The sequence below is a fragment of the Peromyscus eremicus genome, chromosome 4 (assembly GCF_949786415.1).
Source record: "Peromyscus eremicus chromosome 4, PerEre_H2_v1, whole genome shotgun sequence".
Lineage (NCBI taxonomy): Eukaryota > Metazoa > Chordata > Mammalia > Rodentia > Cricetidae > Peromyscus > Peromyscus eremicus.
This window is the reverse complement of record NC_081419.1, coordinates 69,294,287-69,315,951: the sequence shown is the minus strand read 5'-3', so window position 1 is coordinate 69,315,951 and position 21,665 is coordinate 69,294,287. Positions and strand designations below refer to the sequence as shown.

The window sequence follows — 21,665 nt, the reverse complement described above, 5'->3', positions numbered from 1 at the left end:
ATATTCACAATTAGATCTAGATGAGCAGCTGTGGTCACTATGTGGAGCATGCTGTATTAGGATGGGGTACTAGTTTGCTTTATGATAAACACTATGACCAAAAGCAGTGTAGGAGGGGAAAGGGTTATTTCACCTTACACTTCTAGGTCACAGTCCATCATTGAGGGGATTCGGGGCACAAACTCAAGGCAAGAACCTGAAACAGAAACCACAGAGAAATGCTGCTTGCTGGCTCACTCACAGGGTCATGCTCAGCTAGCTTTCTTATACACTGCCTGGGGAATGGTGCTGCCCACCGTGGGCAGAACTCTCCTGCATCAATTAATGACCAAGCCCCACATATGTGCCCACAGGCCAATTTGATCTAGGCAATTCCTCCAGTGGAGCTTTCCTTTCAGGTGACTCTAGATTGTGTCAAGTTGACAGTGCTGACTAGGACAGATGTCCAGACTTCACTCAAATCCATTTCTTCCTTTACACTTGGAAACATCTTCTTTAAGTTGTTTGAGGTAGACTCACGGGAAGGCCATGGTGCCCAAGGTTGGCCCACCTCTCATCCAGTCAGGTTGGATATTCAGGGCTCCTGTACATAGAACTTTGAGGGTGCTGATTGGCAGCCTGGGGAGCCAGGCAGGGCCGGCTGACATGAAGTGAGCTCAGAGAACTTTTCAAATACATTGGTAGAAACATCTGGTAGGTGGGTTACAGCGAATCATGGGAGGAGGATCTCTGTTGTAGGCTTCCGATGCTATCTGATGACATTCTTAGTGTTTGGATTGGTGGAAGTTAGTGTTTATATGTTCCAAAGAGATTTCCCTAAAAGTCACAAGGATGGTAGGCCATACACAAAGTGTGCAACAAATGGCGATTTAGAGGACTAAAGACAACAGAGTAATTTACTCTCAACCTGTGACATTCAACTCTCCACAACCACAGTTCTTATTCCTTAATTAAATTTGAGGCACTTGAACTTGGTGTGCCTTTTTTTTTTTTCTGGAAACTTCAGTGTATAGGAAGAAGGGTACCAGTGGGATCAGTGTGTGTGTGTGTGTGTGTGTGTGTGTGACAGAGGGCATACCCTGGCCTTTCTCAGGGTGGAGGTAACACCTATGCATCCTCCTACCCTTCCTTCCCTTGTTTGGGCCTCAGGGGCAGCTTTCTGACCTACCTGTTCTGGGCTTCCACTGACTGCCCCTCTGCTTGCAGATCCTGGGTGCCGTGATCCTGGGCTTTGGAGTGTGGATCCTTGCAGACAAGAACAGCTTCATTTCTGTCCTGCGTAAGACACCCCCTGCCCCACAGACAGCCTGCCCTTGAGGGGAGGGACATATGTATACAGCCACCCTCAGGGATGTGGCCAGCTCCTGTTGCTGCACAGGGGCCCTTGCCAGGGTCCAGGACAAATTCCTGCTCACAGACAAAGCCACCATTGTCTGCAGATCCCTGGGTGACTGGGCTGGGGGTGGAGGAACTCATTCTCTTCACCCTCAGAAAAGCCTCTCACATCCTTTGTCCCTGTGTTTGACTGCACAGTGAAATGTAGGCTGCAGTCGCGTCCCACTTCAGAGAGCCGTAGGAAAGAGCCAGAAATGGCAGACAGTCAGGTGCATACAGAGTCCCAGTCCCAATAGCCCTGTTCTGTTCCCACCGGAGGAGTGAAGGGACAGAGCCGTTAAGACACTGACTGAAGTTCACACAACTCCTGATGGAGATTTGCAAGACCCAACCCACGAGCTCTGGTCCTGAATGCAGCCCAGGATGGGGTGAGCCTCCACGCAAGGCTCCTTCTGTTCTTCAGAAGTAGAGGTGACCAGCCTGGGTTGGCCGAGGACACAGTGCCTAACCTCCTGCCTCCTCCCTTAGGAGGCCCTCATGACTGGCTGTGTTGGCCCGTCCCAGTTCTGGGTGGGGAAGGGTGGAGCATGCCAGGAGCACTCTGTGCCAGCCATTCCCCAGTGAGTGGCAGGCTCGGGCCCTCTTCACTTTCAGCAGCTGTCCCAAGCAGCTGGATTGGACTCTGGCCAGTCCGCAGCCGTTTGACTTAACGAGACAGAACCTGGCTGGGACACAGAGCGGAGGGTCTGCACCTGTTGCCTAGGTTCCCAGGGCCGGGCCTTGCCCCAGGAGGTAGAAAGCAGGGATGGTCCTGCTGTGAGCTGTCAGTGTCTGGGTTGGGGTTGGGCGGGGTTTCTGTGCCCACCCCATACTCCAATGCCCACCCACAGGGACAAGCTCTCCTTAGACCTGGTCTGGCTTGCTGGCTCCATCCCACACCCAGCAGGCACTGTGCCAGGGTGGTTCTGCAGGCCACCTCATTCCGGCCTGCATTCTGCCCTGTGTGATCAAGCCTTAAAGGCTCTGACTGTCCACAGCTCTGTAAATACCAGGCCCAGGTCGCACCCATCACACACCCACCTACTACTGTTCTGTGTTTACAACAGCCTCTAGGGGTTCAAAGGCAGCCGGGGCCCAGAAACACTGATCTGTGAGGCTGGGGCAGGCAGACTGCTGTGCTATCTAGACCAGCGTGGGCTACAGGGTGAAACTTATTTCAAAAAACACAAAACAAAAACACCAAAAATCAAAGTCAAAATACAGAGAAAAGAAACGCTGATCTAGGAGCCCAGGCACTTGGGGAAACTGAGGCTGGTAGAGGCCCTACTTACAAGGGAGTGTCAAAATGGGACCTAGGGCTCCTGATTTGCTATATGACATAGCTGTCCCGCACCTAGACACTCCCTTGCTGTGAATCCCTGGTACTGGGCTCCACTCTCCTCCATCATCCCCTTTTACAGAGGAAAAAATCCTAAGCACAAGGAGGAGGGGGTAACCTGCCTGAGGGCACACGGATAGTCGGTAAGGGAGTGGGGATGGCAGCCATGCCCTAGCCCTTGCACCATGTGACTGCCGTGACCCTCAAGGTGGGCTCTTCAGAAGAGAAAGCAGGCAGGCATGGTTAAGAGGGAACCCTGGATGCGGGGAGGGGGAGTTGGGGAGGGTGTCAGTCATTACAGATCTGCCGTGTGGTTCTCTGCACTACTTCACCTACACAGCAGCAATGATAGCAGTGTGCCCCGTGAGACTGTGAGACCTTAGAGTCTCATTTCTGTAGTGGGGCGTGGAGATCACACTGCTGCAGTCTCCACACTTGGGAGTTAGAGGCAGGAGGAACGGAAGCTCAAGACTATCCTCGGCTCAGAGGAAGTTTGAGGCCAGCCTGAGCTATGTGAGACCCTGTCTCCAACAAGCACAGCAGAACGGATCTGTCATTTCTATGTGAAGGCTTTAGGAGTGCTTGGAGTGGTTGTGTAATGCGGTTTAATCCTTATGACCCTGAGGCACAGCACAAAGTCTCATTTTCCAGAGGAGGAAGGAGGAAGTGGTTTGCCACCCGTTGTGGCGTTATGGCAGACTGGTCACCTGAATGGGTGCTGCCCAGTCCCTTCCGTTTGTATGGCCTGCTCTCTCCCGCCCTGGTCCCCTGCTGGCTGAGGCAGACACACTCTCCCGCTGCACACAGGGCAGGGGCCACCCTGGGATAGACACTTGTCAGTTGATCAAGTCAGGCTGCTCAGATTCAGGCAGATGGAGACTGAGTGGGGAGAGCAGGTCTTGGCGTCTCACAGGGCCAGCTCCCTGTACCGTAGCCTTCCTCAGCCTCAGGGAAGCTCCTAGAGAGACCTGGGTGTGAATTCTACCTCCCCCACAGTGCTGGCTTGTGCAAAGGGCTTTAGTCCAAGGGCCTTGCTCAGGGCTGCATGAGCTGGTGCATGGCACCCTTCTTGTCCCAGCCAGCCCGTCTGCTGGAGCCCAGACTGGGGAGCTGCTGGCCTCTCCCCATCTCTGTGACCCCAGGAGTTCCCACTCACCCCAGGGGACTTTCCCAAGCTTCTTGGAGATTCTGAGTGGAGCTGCAAAGAAGCTCCCCAGGACCGTAGCAGCAAGGAGGGCGGGCCTGGGTTTTCCTGAGTTCTGGAATATTACCTAAGGTGACAGGGCCTTCTGCTACCCAGCTGCGTCTATTTCCAAGGACATTGCCCACTCCATCCCACCCCGCAGCCAGCACCTTGGTGATCAAGCGGTGAGAATGACCAAGTAGGTCTATGGCACCCCTGCAGGAGGGTCTGAGTTGGCCCTGGCTGTGCCTCACCCCTAGAGGACCACATGAAGGATTCCGTCCCTCCAGCAGAGTTTGACCCCAAGGCCCTGTATGAATCTGAGTCTCAGAGGTTCCTCTAGCCAGGCATGGTGGCATGCCAGCGCTCAGAGGCAGAATGATCAGGAGTTTAAGCCTAGGCTGTAGCAAGACCTTGCTCATATAGAAAACAAAACAAACAAAAAGAATTCCCCTGTTGTGCTAGGCATGGTGGCACCCCTTTAATCCCAGCAGAGGCAGGCTAATCTCTGTGAGTTGGAGGCCAGCCTGGTCTACAAGTGAGTTCCAGGACAGCCAGGGCTACATAGAAGATTCCATGTCAAAACAAAACACAGAAAGAGTCCCTTGTTACTTCTACCCTCCATCCTCTGACCACAGGCCCTGCCTTCCCTTATGAGGTCTGCCCAGCTCCCCAGTGCCATTCCCTGGTGGGTCCCCATTTTCCCCATAGGCACAGCCTTCCCAGACATGCCAAACTCCCTTCCCCACCTCACCTCTGCACCTCCTTTGACTTCTGCTCCCTACAAAGCATGCCAGACTGCTGCCCCAGTTAACATCTTCCCACCCTCCAGCCTCTCCCTGCACCAGCATGGGCATCTGCAGGTCTTCAGGGCACTCAACAGAACCTCTGTGGTGTCTGCTTCCTGACCCACATGCTCCTCCAAATGTCAGGCCTGCCATGCGGGGCTTCCCAGGAAATACAGCCCCCAGCCGCACCCTTCTGCTTTCAGAGTCTCTGGATTCAGGGAAAATCAGGTGTGAGGTGTAGAGAACAATACGGAAGAAAAATAACCTTAGGCTGGATGAGAGCGGAATGCAGCTGTACCCAGGACCAGGAGAGGGTAGAAACATGGCTGCCCCCACCCCAGTTCCTGAGAGTCAGGCAGTAGTCCTGGACTCGGCCTGCCTTTGCCCTGCGGCTCATGGCTCACTGGGTGGATGCCTTTCTCTTTCAGAAACCTCGTCCAGCTCACTGCAGGTCGGAGCCTATGTCTTCATCGGTGTGGGCGCCATCACCATGCTCATGGGGCTCCTGGGCTGTATTGGTGCTGTCAATGAGGTCCGCTGCCTGCTGGGGCTGGTGAGTCGAGGCCCTGGGGCCCAGATCTCCAGGTGGGGAGTTCTTCCTGGGAGGAGGACGGACGTCCCTGGCCCATAGCTAACTCCGTTCCTCTTTGTCCCCAGTACTTCGTCTTCCTTCTGCTGATCCTCATTGCGCAGGTGACTGTAGGGGTCCTCTTCTACTTCAACGCTGGCAAGGTGAGCGCCCTTCTTTCCCGTGAGGCAGGTACCTTGGGTGTGGGGCAGACAGGAAGCCACTCAGTTGCCACAGACAGCCCAGGAGGTCATAGACAGCCCCCTGCACAAGGACACTGCCCGCCTCTAGGTGACCAAGGCTGTGAGAGTGGCCAGGCAGAACTGTCTCCCCGACTGGAGGGCCAGGGTTGGCCTCGGCAGTGCCTCTGCCCCCAGGAGGCCCCTTGGTGGCATCTGTGATCGAATGTGGGACAGTAGAGGGAGGGCCAGAGCCTGTGACGGAATCTCAGACTGCTGTGTGGCCGTAGACTAGCCGCTTGCCTCCCTGCACCCGTCTTAGCGTCAGTACGTCAGTACACATGGACTGACGCTGTGAGGCTCTGAGGACTCCTCCAGTGCAGAGCTGGGTGAGCGGCTGACCCAGGCAGAGCGTTTTGTCAGGAAAGCACTTTAGTCTGTGTCCAACGCTACCACTCTGCCACGGATGAGGCCGGGGAGGAGTCTGTTAATGCAGACATTAGTCCTTTAAAAGCAAAGAAATGTTTAGCTCTCAGGATGGAAAGTCAGACTTACTGTAACTTAAGCCCAAAGGACATTGGCTGCTGACTTCTCCAAAAGTCTCATTTAGAAGCTCAGAGACTGGTCAGCCTCCCACTAGGTAGATGTTCTGGAGCATGAAACCTCATGGTCACAAGGTGGCTGCCACAGCGCCAGGCACAGCATTTGCCCTGCTGTGGTCAGAAGAAGAGAGGGCAATGCCAGCCAGGGCCATCGCTTTTCTCAGCAGGCCTCCCTGCACTGGATCGCAAAGCCACCCGAGAAAGCTTTCAGACTGGCTGTTGGGAATCATGACTGCCCAGTGCTCAGGTCTGGGCACCTGCTGTGTGTACTGGCACCATCTAGAAGCTTCCATGCTGACAGATGGAGAAACAAATGCTTTTTATTGAGGTAGGGTCTCACTGTCAGACCAGGCTGTCCCAGAACTCAGAGATCCATCTGCCTCTGCCTCCTGAATGCTGGTATTAAATGTGTGTACCACCATGTCTGGAGAAGTGGATGCTGAGGGAAAACACTGGTCATAGTCACCCAGACCCCAGCATCTCTGTTGCTGGGTCCACACAGGCCACAGACGAAGCTCAGTGGTGATCTTGTTACACCTGTGCTGTCACTAGTCCCCAGCCAGGCCACATGAGGGGCAGGGTCATACCCAGGCCTCCATCCCGCCAGTGGAGAAATGAGGGAGGCACATGCTCTCTAACTCCCTTCAGAGGCCCCACTGGGGCCCAGCTGAGCCCTGGGGCCTCCCTCTCTTCCTGCTGTGCAGTCTGGGGCAAGGGTTTCTTGCATGGTTATAGGTCCCTCCTGGGAGCTGAGAACATTGGTTCAGCATTCAGTTTTGCAGAACGGAGAAGGAGCCCGGTGCTGTGCTCTACACACACAGTTTGTCGTTTGCTCATTTCTTAAAACCGTGCAGACCAGAGAGGGGAGGAATCTCATTTTCAGACGTGGGAGCTGAAGCATAGAGAAGTTGAGCAACTTATCCATGTTCACACAGCTAGTGAGCAACAGAGGCAGGATGGGAATTCAGGCCTTCTGGTTTCAGTGGTTATGCTGATAAAATATTCACCACAGTGGTTCCTTACCTCAGTAATTATAAACCTTACTGCTTTGGTTTATAATTCACCCCCAGCCTTTTCCCCAAGTAAGCTGGGCATAGGGTTCCCAACGTGGGCATAGGGCTCCCAGCATGGGCATAGGGTTCCCAGAGTGGGCATAGGCTCCCAGCGTGGGCATAGGGTTCCCAGAGTGGGCATAGGCTCCCAGCGTGGGCATAGGGTTCCCAGAGTGGACATAGGGCTCCCAGAGTGGGCATAGGGCTCCCAGAGTGGGCATAAGGCTCGCAGCATGGCCATAGGGCTCCAAGCATGGGCATAGGGCTCCCAGTGTGGGCATAGGGCTCGCAGCATGGGCATACGGCTCGCAGCGTGGGCATAGGGCTCCCAGTGTGGGCATAGGGCTCCTAGTGTGGGCATAGGGCTCGCAGCGTGGGCATAGGGCTCCCAGAGTGGGCATAAGGCTCGCAGCATGGGCATAGGCCTCCAAGCATGGGCATAGGGCTCCCAGTGTGGGCATAGGGCTCGCAGCATGGGCATATGGCTCACAGCGTGGGCATAGGGCAGCTGCAGTCACAATGAGAGAGAAGGGAGCCTGAGCTGAGAAGCAGAGCTGCTGTTTCTGACCCTGGACAGCTGAGGGCTGACCTGAGCCCTGAGCCTCCAGGGGGCCAAGGCAAAAGGGGAAATGGTGGAGTTACTAGATGAAAAGAGGCTCACTTGGATGTCAGGCAGGAAGCCATGGTTAGGGGAGGGAAACTCCTTACCCAGCAGGGTGTAGGGTCAGGTACTCATTTGTCCTTTGTGTGGCTTTTCTGGGACCCAGTCAGGGTACATTGCCATGCAATTAGGTAGGAAGCTGGTGGCCTCTGCAGGGGGTCTGAGCCACCCCCACCCTCCCCCCCAGTGGAGCCACCATCTCATGGTGATGACAGCAGCTCCCTCTGGGCGGCCATCAACCCCATGTCAGGGTCCAAGCATGCACATAACCTGTTTTAAATTTACAAACCTTTCCCATCCAAGAAACAGAGGCAAGGTGACTTTGGCCATAGTCACACACTCAGCAGCCTCAGAGTGACTTCCCCAGGGTCCTTCTGCCTGCCGACCCCCATCTGTGGTGGAACCCCCATCTGTGGACCCAGGAACCCGCCTCCGGCTGCCTCCATCCTGGATCAGGGCTGGCTGAGGGGTCAGGCCTTGGCTCTTTCCAGTGCTGTGTGCCCCACAGCTCTTCCTCTGCCACCTGGCCACCTCAGGCTCCACACCTCACTCCTTCCTCCATAGAACGGGGATCCCCTGGGCTGGAGAGGCTCTGCCCCTGCACCCCTGAGTTGGAAGGAGCATAATTTCCGCTCTAGGCACATTGTAAATCACAGCAGGAGACTAAACATCCCTTGGTGATGTTTATTCCTGCGGACAGGCAGAGCTGGGGAGGTGGAGCAGGGTTTCTCAGGGCAGAGGAAGAGGCCTTCTAGAAGATGGGCTGGCCTCTCCTCAAGGGCCCATCAGAGCCTGGTTCTGAGACCCCAGGCGGGAAGTCCCCCAATCTCTTTCTGCCTCAGCTTCCTCTTCTGTGGAATGGTGTTTCAGGCCACTTTCCCTTGGGTGTGTCTCTATTAGGTATGTCCTCCGAGACAGCAGCTGCAGCCACTCACGGCAGTGTGGTCCACGAGCAGGGCACAGGGCCCCTGTGCCCCATAGCTGGTGTCCCTGAGGAAGTCAGTGGGTACAATTGTCCTAATGCCTCAGGCCCTCCTGGGCTATGACATGTCACCAACCCTTTCTGGTTGTTCTGTTTTAAGACTGGGTTTCATAGACTCCAGGCTAGCCTTGGAGTTACTTTGTCACCAAGGATAGCTTTGAACTTGTGATACTTGGAGTACACACACACACACACACACACACACACACACACACACACACACACCCCTACCTGTGTTATTCAGTCTGCGGATGAGACCCAGGGCTTTGTGTGTGCCAGGAAAGCACTTAGCCACCAAGCCACACCCCCAGCCTTCCCAGTCCCTCTATAAGATCTGAACGCTTCTAGGGCTCCTTCCAGTGCTGTGTGGACGGTGGTAAAGGCAGAGGGTGCACAGCCCAGGGCCCTTGGCTGGCCAGTGGACATCTCGGCATCACTGACTGGAGACTTTGCTGGGCCTGATGAGGGCTCATGGGGAACAAGTGCACCCACTGTAGTCAATGTTATAATAGGCCAGGCTGAGAGAGCAAGACTCTGGGCGAAGTCACAGGGACCTAAGGTGCAGTTGCCATCCATTGGCTGTTGGCTCCTGTGTTTTCACCCAGCCCGTGTTGGGAGCAGGGCCAGGCCTGGCGTTGCGGGGCCTGCTCCTTGGCAAGCTCTGATGCTGATTGCTGTGCGGCTTGGGTGAAGCCGCACACACCCTCTGAGCTGTGTAGATGTCTAGGCCCGGGATTCTGCTGACCCTCCCTACGGCAGTAGAGAGTGAGAGGGCTGGGGAAGAAGTGAGGTCTTCCTGTTTTCCTATGACGGCCACACGATCGTGTCCCATTAACGTGTACAGAGATGTTAAGAACCCAGATTGGGTTTGAGTGCAGGACCCGGAGCTAGAACTGCAGGAGAAAGGGTTCCTGTGGGGGTGGGGTGGGGCCAGATTGTTCCAGAGAGGGTGGTAGGCCAGCTGGATCCTTCCCAGCTCCAGGAAGCCTGAGGTCACAAGTGTGCTCAAGCCGTGGCAGAGGTGGTGGGCCAGGTCTGCAGAGACAAAACCTTCTCTGTGAACAGTCTGCTCTTGTGGGAGGGAGTGTTCGAGTCACAGGACCGGTGGCCTTGGCTTCCCAGCTGTGAAGGGAGAAGGCAGCTGGCTGTTGGTTTCCCGGGGTCACAGAGGCATGGGTGGAGTCTCTCAAGTGAGCCCTGAGACCTGGAGTCTGACTCTGCACGGGGAGGGACCCAGGCTGTCTGTCAGCGTATGGTGGCCGGGCATGACACACTCCTACAGACTGTGGATTGCACTCGGGTGGTCGTTAGAGGTGACATAGCCTGTCTCATGGGCCAAGTGGAGGGCCTCATTCCTAGCAGGCCCTCAAAGGAGCACCAGGCAGCATCTTCAGTGGGACCCTGCGGGCAGTGCTGGGCTGCTCCACCACATTGGAGGAGACTCTGCAGTGTCCCACAGAACCTGAGAGTGACAATGGGTAAAGGACTTAAGTGGTCCTGTGTAGTCAAAGCTAGGACTTAAGGGGACCAGTGCCGGTGAGACGGGGAGACTAACAAAGTGTGGTGAGCTGCTCGCACTGAGAGGCTCCCAACCATGCTTTTGTAGGGTACTGTACTCTCCATGACAGGAAGCGTTTAAGCAGAGGGCAGGAAGGTGTGGGAAAGAGTCTTGAGTTGGATGCTGTACTTGAAGGTCCTTCGCCATTCAGACTCAGAAGCAGCACTCTGCCTGGAGAAATAGCAGCACAGCCTTGGCTGGTTTGTGTGTGTGTGTGTGTGTGTGTGTGTGTGTGTGTGTGTGTGTGTGTGTGTGTGTGTCCAGGTGGAGGCCTCTGGGATCACAGAAGCTGTGTAGATCTGGATTACAGAATCTGCCGCAGGCTGGCTGTGTGGAGGCTTGGAGTCTCATTAGGAAGAACAATTTGACAAGTTGGGGAGGATGGTGGGGTTGACATCATCCCAGGGACGGACCAAGAGGACAAGGGACTCCTAATCAGCTATGATTCTCCAAACTGTGACAGCTCTCAGCCTCCCCCTGAGGTGGCTTGTCCCACAGGAAGCCTCTCAACACACTCCGCTAACACAAGAAGCCCATACACATGTCTGTACAGCACCAAGTGACAGCCTGAGTCTCCAAACCCAGCTGTGTCAGCCACATCCTGGACTACAGGATGCTGAGTGATCGCCATGGAAATTACCCACCCTGGTGGAAATTACCCAGGGCCTCTATCACCTTCTGGTATCTGTGACAGTTGTGGAGGAGATAGGGAAGTCCGGCTGTCATGGCAACCGTACTGGGAAAATACAGAGCCCTGTGGCCACAAAAGGAGGCCTACTACAAGGGGAGGATGTGGAAGTGGTTGGGAGGTAGGCTTTCGACGCCTGGGGATTATCTGCTTACCAGGAACTAGAAGTGAGGCCCAGATGGTCAGGCCAGTCAGACCCAAGACCTGTAGGCAGACAGCCCAGCTGTGCGGAGCACAGACCGCAGGGGCTCTTCTGGCATGCGGTTGAATGCTGAGGGAGCTTTGTGGATGACTGGAAATCTGGTTTCGGGGAGAAGACAAGTCCATGTCCTAACTTCAGTGCCTGCCCATGGTCATGTGACCTGGCTGAGTTTACACACCTCTCTGGGCCTGTGATGAGGGAACAGCAGGGATGGCCAGGACCACAGGCCTGGTGGGAGGGTCAGGAGATATCTCAGTAACTGTGTTCCGTAAGTCAAGCCCCTGTTGACTATGGCTTGGAGAGATTTGCACACTGTAGAATTCCTGATGCTTTTTCTTGGCTTTCTCCTTCTGTTGTTGGTTGCTTTGTCTTTTGAGTCGGGGTCTCATGTAGTCTAGGCTGGTCTCCAAGTGGCTACTACATAGCCAAAGATGACCTTCAACTTCTCACCCTCCTCCTTCCATCTGCTGAGTTCTGGAGTGCTGGGATTGCAGGTGTGTGCCACCATGCCCAGTTTATGCCATGCTGGAGACTGACCCCAGGCTGACCTAGGCAAGTTCTGTACTAACTGAGCCCCAGCCCCAGCCCGTGGGCTTTTGGAGACAATGCTGGGAGCTTTCTTGGGAGGGAAGGATGCTGAGAGCATCACACTGGTTCCCTGGGTGGAGGAGCGAAGTAGCTAGCAGCCCAGCTGCTGGCCCAGCTGGAGGAGGGGAGCATCCTGGGTGCAGCACTAAAGGCTCCCCTTGGGAGGCTGGGGGAAGAGCACACTAAATGCTGATACCAGGAAGAAGGGCAAGTGTGTGGCCTTCCTCTCCACAGCGATCTTTCTGGGTCCCTCACTGGCAAGCCGGTGATGGTGGCCAGCTTGTCCACTGTGTCAGGGAAGCCAGCATAAACTGCTGGGTGGTTCTTGAGGCCATGTCCCCATCCTTGCCGATCTCATCTCGCTCTGGGGTAGCTGCAGGTCTTCTGCACCACAGCTAGCCCCAGAGTGAGGTGAGACCCGAAAGGTCTCCATCTGCAGAGCTGGCTGTTAGTGAGAAGCTGTGAGACCCTGGCCTGTGTCCTCTGATGCCCTCCTCTGCCTTGCACCCCTGGGCTTCCTCACACTACCTACCTCGGGATTCCCCAGCGCGGGGAGGACCACTAGTCAGGATATGGACTGTGAGGTCCTAGGGAAGAGAGGGCAACCGTGAAGGGCCAGGCAGCTCTGTACCCCACCCCTCTAACAGACAGGCGGACCTCAGCCTCGTGTGGTACTGCTGGCTGTAGGGAGGAGAGCCTGGTCAAGTGCCTGAGACTGAAACGGGCTTCCGGTTGGGGTCCCTCAGCTGCTGGCCCTGCAGTCTCAGAACTTTCCGGAGAAACTGCAGCCCAATCCACAACAGCAAGGAATAGGAAGGACATGCTCAGCCTCTTGGTTTGGCTTTCTCTAGGAGATGGGTCTTATGCCCAGCCTCTCTGAAGACCAACCGTGGGAAAAGTGTATTTATTATCTATATCCATACACCTAGCTCCACTCCAGCTGTTGGGGACTCTAGCCAGCACCCAGAGCCAGCCCATCCCCCCCCTCTTTTGAGGAAAGAGACCCTAAGCCCAAAGAGATGAGCTTGTGGTGCCAACACTTAACCCTGTAGGACAAGGAGGGCAGGGCAGGGTGACAGGGGACAGAGGAAACCCTGCATCCTGCAGAGCATCTCCAAGGCCTTTCTGAGGTGATGAAGTTTGACAGGGGAGCCAGCCATGTTCATATACAAGGGAACAGCATTCTGGGCAGAGGGAACAGCATAAAGGCAGCAAGAGGCCTTCTGTAGTGGAGCACAGCAGGAAAGGGCAGGAAACCAGGGCCGGGAAGACCTGGGCAAATGCTGTGGGACCCTGTAAGTCACTGAGAGGACATTGACATGTCTCCTGAAAGTTGTGGGAGGCCACAGGAGGCTTTTCCACATGGACAGGAAAGATGAATGGTTAAGGGATAGACCACAGGCAGATAAGGTTGACACTGACCAAATGAGCACTAGGAATTAGCAGGAAGGTGGTTGAAATGCTCTGGAGCCATGAGTGTGGCCTGGGATTGCTGTGGTGGAGGAGGTGGTGTGTGTCAGCCTGAGCAGCCGTTAGGCTCAGGTTCAAGTCCATCCCTGACCCTCAAATCCCTCTACAGCTGAAGCAGGAGGTGGGCAACATGGTGATGGACATCATTCAGAACTACAAGGTCAATGCCAGCAGCAGCCGTGAGGAGAGCCTGCAGGAGGCTTGGGACTACGTGCAGGCGCAGGTGAGGAGGGCTGGCGGTGACGCGGGGCACACATCTGCAGTCTGATGTCTGCACAGTGAGGGTGTGTGGTTGTGTTGCCCTTGGGGACGGGACACAAGTGCTCCTGGCCCCCAAGCACAGCCTTGGAGACAGCTCCTGGGCTCACAGTGCTGACTCTTGTTTGTTGGGTCTGGAAAGGTGGTCCCTTCCTGATGTCACAGAGTAAGCGAGGCCTGCCTTTGTCTGCTTAGTGGGACAGAGACTGTGACACCCACTCCTGGGGGCTCCAGCCTTTCTGTCAGACTCCTGACAGCTGGGGAGACAGTCTGGATTTCATCTCCCCTGTGCATGCTTGGAGCGCCCCCTTCTGGCTGCTGCGGATCGGAGCTTGGGTGCACGAGATGGCCCAGAGGGTGTCAGAATAGATACTAGTCCCTCCTCCCATTTGATCCCCAGAGGGACCCATGGGTAGCAGCTTGAGCTTCCATCCCAGGAAGACTTTCTGCCTTCTGGATGAGAGCATTGTGTGCTTTAAAACAGCAGAATTGATCCTGTTTCCTTTTTCACTTTGGTGGCTAGGAAGCTCAGTGCCCGATTTCAGCAGCTGATGCTGAGCACTGAGAGGTAACCCTGGCCTTGACTATCCCTGGGCTTGCTGGACCCATCTGTGCACATTGTCTGCCTCACCCCATAGGGGCCTTAGTTCCTTTTCTTCGTCTGTGGAAACCTCAGCCCAGCTTGAAGTGGCAGAACTGGGATTTGAACCCGGCCCCTGACCGCAGACCCCCCCCCCCATGCTCAGCCTTTACCACCTGCCAAGCCTCACACCCCCCATGACTTGCCTCGCACTTGAATTCACTTCCTCCACTCTGTATGCATATGCTAATTGTTTCTCCTTTGGGCTCTCTGCTGTGTTGGTAGTACCAGTGAGAGCGAGCAGCAGTGAGCGCTACTTCTCAAAAGCCTTTTGAAGTCCCTCGTGACACACACGACCTAAGTTCAGCCCATACTCTACACCACCCCCGGAGTCCAGAAGTGGCCAATCTGAGTCTCCCCCAGGGCTGAGTGGAGAATCACAGCCTGTCCCGACTCTGCACAGGTGGAGTGCTGTGGCTGGGTCAGCTTCTACAACTGGACAGAGAACTTGGAGATCAGGAACTCTACGGAGACCCTTTACCCCTGCTCCTGCGAGACCACGGGGGAAGAGGACAACCGGCGTATTGTGAAGAAGGGGTTCTGCGAGGCCCAGGGCAACAGCACCCAGGGCGAAAACCTCCCAGAAGAGTGGCCTGTGTACAAGGAGGTGTGTTGGGCGGGGCTGGACCGGGCCCTCCCACCCTGAGAGGGTGGGTGTTCCACAGCCATTAGGCCTGCCTGGCTATCACTCCGGCCTCCTTCCCTCCTGAGTCCCTTCCCTGTTTGCTCTTGCCATCATCTACAAGCATCAGGAGGCAGGGAGCCCTGGGCAGGCCCCTGCCCTGCTGCGGTGCATGGTGGCTGACGGGGAGTCTTCCCACAGGGGTGCATGAAGAAGGTGCAGGCGTGGCTGCAGGAGAACCTGGGCATCCTCCTGGGTGTCTGTGTTGGCGTCGCTGTCATTGAGGTCTGTCCTCCCTCCCCCAGCCTTCCTCGGGGCTTTCTTTCACATACTCCTCTTCCCTATTGTCTCTGTACTGATATCCTGTGGGGTGAGTGGTCCATGGGTGTCTAGAGGTGCCCTAACCCTAGCCCGCCTAGCTGTGTGATATCAGACAGGGCACTGCCCCTCTCTGGGCTCCTTCAGCAGCCTGCTGTCAGGTGGTTGTGACTGGAGCCCAGGGTTGAGCGGGATGGTAGGGTTCTGGGACCGGGGCCGGCCATCCTGACTTCTGTCTGTCCTTTGCAGCTGCTGGGGTTGCTCCTGTCCATCTGTCTGTGCCGGCACATTCATTCCGAAGACTACAGCAAGGTCCCCAAGTACTGAGGCTGCTGACATCCCCTCTGTCCTGTGTCTCTCCACCCTCAGCCTCCAATGGGGCCTCTCTGGCTCTTTCCCCCCCGTGGCCTGTGCGCCGCCCACCTCTAAGGCCTCTGGCTCATCCTGAACAGGCCGCATCAGGGACTTTCTGGGCCTGGACCCTTCTCCCTGCCTCTCTGCTGCCAGTTTGGAGCCCTGGCTGTTCTGTGGCTCTTACTTACTGTCTGGGACCTATTAACAGCTTGAAATGGCTCCCAGTGCTACTGTACAGAATGGCTGGGTCCCCACCCTGAAGTCATATTATATTGTATTAAATACCAGGGAAGGTGGGTGTAGCACCCATGGCTGCCCAGGGACAGGCCACAAGAAAGGTTAGTGCCGCCCCTCCCCCATTGTGACACTTCTTTGTGGGTTTTTCATGTTTCTGTGGGAGACAGACAGAGTAGGCAGTCTTTCCCACACCTGACAGCTCCCCCCCCCAGCCCCCAGCAGCTCAGCTCAGCAGGGCGTGGGGGGAACTGCCCCAGGCAGCCAGCTGCTAGTGAGCTCTTCCGTGATGAGGGACGCGACTGCTTAGGGGCATGGGTCCCTCAAGTCTGGCACAGGACAACTCAGCTCTGTGGACTAGGAGGAGCTGGCCTGGTGTTTCTAGGCAGCTGTTCCTGTCCCCTGGGCTAAGGGTGGTTGAGGCTGTGCCTTGCAGGGTGGGGGAGGGGCCTCCATGTGCTCAGCTCTGAAATCAACTATTAAAGGAGGGTTTGTAACAATATAGCCTTGAAGAGGTGCTGTCCTGAATTATGGGGTGGAAGGGACATGGGGGTGACTGGAGGGAGACTGCTCCTTCCTCCTCAGAGACCTGGGTGCACGTGTTTGGAAGTGGGCTGTAGAGAGCCACGAAGCCACAGCACAGCCTCGCCTCTTTCTGGAGCATCGGGCTTCTATTAAGACTCACAGAAGGAAAGTTTGTAATAAGTAAAGCAAGTAGGATGTGCAACTCTGGGCCTTTTGAGATGGACTGTCCCTCACAGCCTCAGCATACATAGCCTGGACAAACTCAGAGCCAAATGGCATGATGGGGAAGCACACACATGCAGGAGCAGATGGAAGGTGGGAGGGATGGCCCGGTGGGCACTTCTCCCACTCACCTGTGGGGCCCCAGAGGACAGGGACCCTTGCCTCCTAGTGAGGGGCTCTCTGGGCTGTGCAGGTGGATGCTTCCGCGGGATCCACCAGAGGGCGCTGCTGTCCCATTTTAGGAGCCCAGGGAACCAAAGGCTCCTGTTACTGCCAGCACCTGGCCTACCCCAAGTCTGGGATCCTCTCAGCCAGTGGGGACACTTGGGACAATGTGGACTCCAGGGTTGAAGAGTGTGGGAGCTACAGAGCTGGAGGGGACAAGGAATCTGCATTCCCCTTTTTTTTTTTGGTTTTTTTTTTTTTTGGTTTTTCGAGACAGGGTTTCTCTGTGTTGCTTTGGTGCCTGTCCTGGATCTCGCTCTGTAGACCAAGTTGGCCTTGAACTCACAGAGATCCGCCTGGCTCTGCCTCCCCAGTACTGGGATTAAAGGCGTGTGCCACCACCACCTGGCTGGAACCTGCATTTTTGCAAACCAGGAAGTGATTCCTGAGTTGAGTTGACCTGACTTAGAGTAACAGGATCTGGGGAGACTGAGTTAGGGGTGAAGCAAAGAGAAAGGAGTGGGCAGGACTCAGCTGGAGACCCTGTTTCTGGGATGGAAGAGGGTCAGGAGACTGTCTGTGGTCAGAGTCCATCTGTGTAAACTCACCGTCACACCCACCGTGGCACCCTGTAGCAGGCTAGGGCCTCAGGAAGTCTGAGTTCCCTGGGGACTTCAACCTCTAGAACTACCTTTTTTTTTTTTTTCCTTTTTGAAGTCAGGGTTTAGCAGGGCAGTGTGGGACCCTTCTGAAACCTGGGGTGCGCACTTACCACGTTCTAGGGCTAGGGTTTCTGAGTAATGGTGACTCAGCTTTCCCCATTGATAACCTTTCTTGCCCCCACAAAGTGACGTATTAAAACGTAAAGCTGGGCATAGTGAGACACCTTTAATCCCAGGACTCAGGAGGCAGAGGCAGGAGAATCTTTGTGAGTTAGAAGCCAGCCTGGTCTACATAGCAAGATCCAAGACAGCCAGGACTACATAAAAAGGCTCTGTCTCAAAAACAAACAAACAAACCAAACCATAAAACATGACAAGAAAGATATATCTTTTTTTTTTTTAAATCTAGGAAGTGTGGGCTGGGTGAAATAAACAGCCCAGTGGCCCATAGGTAGCAAATGCATACAGCATATCTAGACCTCTCTACACAGCTACATCCTCAGCAGACATCACCAATCAATCACAGATCTCATTTTCTCAGCCTAGATGCTCTCTGGACATACTTAACAGCCTACAGGACTCATTGTGGCCTTAGATTCCTCAACTCAGCACTATCGGTCAGTCTCTTGGAATTCAGAGTAAAACAGTTGCCATTCTTAAGCTCTCAGGGTTGTGTCAAACCATGAGTCATTCTACCTCTGAGCTTCTAGGTAGACAGCAGAAAGGGGAAGCTTTGTCAGCTTCCAAGCTACTGCTTCCTGTCCTTGTTCTTAGTGCTGGGAAGGTGCGACTCTCTGGACTCTAGAACTCAAGGCTACTCCATGCCCTTCCCCAACCCTTGACAACTTTCCTGTCATTGGGCCAAAAAACCACCTGTTGTGTGCCCAGCCATGTGCTCCCCACTGACAGTGGGCACAGAAGCTGTGCTGTTTGCCAACAACGACCAGGAAAGGCCAGGGGCTCATGCAGTGGGGTCCCAGTTTTACTCAGCAGTTAGTACTGAAATAGCACGTGCCAGGAGCCCTGTTTCACAGACACTGAAGAGCCTGAGGTGGATAAGCTCAGTGGACTGCCCTAGCTGGGGCAGGCAGTGTAGGGGGAGGGTTGGTGACTTTGCTGCATGGTGGATTATGCCAAGGACACCTAGCCTTGGTCCTTGTGACAGTTGAAAGAAGGCTAGTCATGAGGTGGCTGAGGTCTGTCTCCTGCTCACAGGCCATTCTGTGAGAGCACGCTGGGCAAGATGGGGGTTGAAGCTAAGCTGGTTTCGTCCTGAGCTAGTCAGGGACCTGCATCAGATATGGAGACGTGAGGGTCAAGCTGGCCTCAGACCCATGTGGGGCCTGGAAAGGGTTTGATCCTTTAGAGGCCTCATCATTCAGCCTCAGGGAGGTTGGAGGAAGCCCATCTCCTCTCTGAGGAAGAGACCCTGTGCTGTGACAGGAGTGGCCAACTGAACTCGGGAGGCTACAGGACCCTGGGCAGGGTTCTTGGGGTCTCCCTTCCCCCCCTGAAATGTTGGATTGATTTAGCATGGTGCTGTGAAGCCCTCAGCAAGGCGGCTGACGCCTGGCCACCCCAGCCAGTGTCCCAGGCTGAGCAGACCTGTCCAGTCTGGAGGTAAGATGCAGGAGTGCTGGGGTCTGTGGGAGTGATGGAAGGTGGCTGCCAGGAGGGCAGAGAGTTCTTCCCCGCAGCTCTGCCTGTGGGGAGGAGAGAGTTCCAGGCAGGGTCTTTTCCAGGGGTCCCCTTAGTCCCCTGGGGTTGGAGACAATACACAGGGTGGATCTCTTGCTCCCAGCCTGAGTATAGGAGAAGCTGAGTGACATGGGGTTTGCCCCACCCACCTCGGCCTACTGTGTCTACTGGGAGGAAATGTGGGTTCCACTGGGAAAACCCCGAGCTGTGTCATACTGTCAAGTCTCTTGTGGTCACTGTGACCTTTCATTACAATCCTACCCCACCCCAGTTCATCCTTCCCTTTCTTCCAGGTCTGTTAAGCCCTGTCAGGAGGCACCTGGTCTTGGCCCCCTAAACTCTGAGGTGCCCATCCCAGGACCTAGGGTGTTGTCTCTCCAGACCCTCTCCCTGGGCTGCTGAGCTCTCTGATCTCCTATAAGGCCTTCTGTGGACAACAGCGCCACCTCCAGGCTGCTGTTCCTCCTGCCATGGTCCAGACTAAGGACGTGCTGGGCAGAAGACTGGCACATGGACATGTTGGGCAGGAGGAAGAAGGGTACCCTTGGTAGTGCCCAGCAGTACCTGGGTCAGGCAGGACTGTGCCTTCAGCCCCTGGGGAAGGCAGTGGCAGTGCACTAGGGTGATGATAGGGTAGATGCTGACTGATAGGGAAGTCAGTCTGGGATTAGATCCCGTGTGTGAGTTGGAGGGAGATGCAGACTGAGAGGAGCAGGTTGGGGGAATTTCAATGGCCAGTACAGAGTTATTTTGGTTTGACTGTCTGGCATGGACATAAATTGTTATAAATGTCAGGCCAGGGTGTGTCCTTGCACACATGACTCACCTGGGTGCCAGACCCTTGAAACCCCCAAGGACTCAGCAGCCTCTTTCCAGCTAGCGGGACAGTGGGAGGGCCCTTCCAAAGCGGAGTACTCCAGTTACTCATCAGTTCCCAGGCTGACCCTTGTTTGGAGGTCCTTCAGGCAGTCACTTCCATAGAGTGATGACAGAAAGGTATGTGGGACACAGACCCTGGGTCATCCAGTCACCAGGGCATCCTCCTGGCTAGGGCTGGTACTCCTTCCTGCCTCAAGAGGAGTGTCTGACTATTCTTTGGGGTTTTCTAAACCTGTGGACTAAGGTAAATCCATTCATCCCATGAGTGCTTACTGGACACTAATGGAATTTACAGTCTCTTAAGAACATTGCCATGTGGCTAGCAAGATGGATTAGCATGTAAATGCTGTTGCTGAACAAAGATGCAATTCTTTGTTTGATCCCTGGGAACTCACACAAAAGTAGAAAGAAAGAATCAATTCCGTATAGTTGTCCTCTGGCCTCACATATACCACTGTGTATGTATACCCTCACATACTGATAATAAATTACATTAAAAAAAAAAAAAGCCCACAGGAGCTGGAGAGATGGCTCAGTGGTTAAGAGCACTAGATGCTCACTCGGATGTCCATGGTCTGTGCTGCTACCAGAAGTCATGTTGATGTCCATGTCTTGTGATGCCGCCAAGGACCGTGGTGGTATCTGTGGTCCATAGGGCAGCCAAGGGCTCCATTGGTGTCCATTGACCTACGGAAGCTGGGGGCTGTGTTAATGTCTGTGACCTGTCCTACCACCAAAGGCCATGTGGATGTCCGTGGTCGTGCTGCCACCTGAAGCCGTGTTGATATCCGTGAGTCATGCTGCCGCCAGGGGCCGTGTTGATGTGAGTGGCCTGTCTGCCACCTGAGGCCGTGATGATGTCCATGGCCTGCGCTGCGGCAGAGGGCTGTGTTGATGTCTGTGGTCTGTATTGGCACAGGAGACCATGCTGAGGTCCCTGGCATGTGCTGAGACCAGAGACCATGTGGATGTCCATGGTCCTGCTGACTGTAAAAGGCAGGGACGCTACTTTTGCAGTGACATCAATGACTGCAGACTCACAGTTGAGAAAGAGGGGTATAAAAGGCTTCTGTGACAACCCCTACCCCCACCCTGCCCCTCAAAAAGTAACAGCCTAGACAGAAAGCAATTGAAGAGAACTCTAAAAGTTGTGATAAGGATGCTGAAGTGTATCTCTTCACAACTGATGGCTTCTGGCGGGGGTGGGGGGGTGGGGGGTGGGGGTGGTGTGGGGGATAGGAGGTGGGGAGCGGGAGACTCAGTTTTCTTTAAGGGGCTGGCTACTGGGAGTTTGACCATGCTTCAGTGAGTGTATGGGCAACACAAATTGGACTTGTGGTTTTTTGTTTTGTTTTGTTTTTGTTTTTCTTCTTTTTTGGTGGGGCGGGGGCGGGAGGGGGGGGGGGGCTGGGGCCGGTGTCACAGGTTTGGGAGGCAGACCTGGGAGGACTGGGAAGTGAGTGTGATCAGGATGCATGAGGTAAAATTCCCCAATAATCAATAAAAAATGTTGGAAAAAAAAAAAAAAAAAAAAAAAAGCACTGATTGCCCTTCTAGAGGGCCCAGGTGTTGTCTCCAGCATTCATGTGATACCTCACAGCTGTCTGTAATTCCAGTCTCAAGGGATCCAGTGCCACCTCCTGGCCTCTGAGGGCATTGCACACAAATGATGCAGAGACATACATGCAGGCAAGACACTTGTACACACAAAATAATAAAACAGTTAAAACAACAGCACTGTGAATGAGGCTGGGGCTGCAAAGTATATATGCCTAGCAGATGTGAGGCTCTGGGCTCCATCTCCAGCACTCCACAGAATACAAGAACACAGAAGCAAAGAGCCCCAGCCCCAGC

General features: G+C 54.8%; 1 protein-coding gene across 2 annotated transcripts in view; it reads left to right on the top strand.

Annotated features, from left to right (window-relative positions):
• The window catches only part of Cd82 (CD82 molecule), a 46,967-nt gene extending 30,805 nt beyond the window's left edge, over nt 1–16,162 (top strand). For both annotated transcript variants that reach the window (XM_059260982.1, XM_059260983.1), the window contains exons 4-10: nt 1,207–1,279; nt 5,113–5,237; nt 5,342–5,416; nt 13,344–13,457; nt 14,536–14,739; nt 14,956–15,039; nt 15,322–16,162. In XM_059260982.1, coding sequence (XP_059116965.1) covers nt 1,207–1,279; nt 5,113–5,237; nt 5,342–5,416; nt 13,344–13,457; nt 14,536–14,739; nt 14,956–15,039; nt 15,322–15,399 — 753 coding nt within the window. In that variant the 3' untranslated portion in view covers nt 15,400–16,162. The remainder of the gene's footprint in view (nt 1–1,206; nt 1,280–5,112; nt 5,238–5,341; nt 5,417–13,343; nt 13,458–14,535; nt 14,740–14,955; nt 15,040–15,321) is intronic.
• The last annotated feature ends 5,503 nt before the right edge of the window (nt 16,163–21,665 follow it).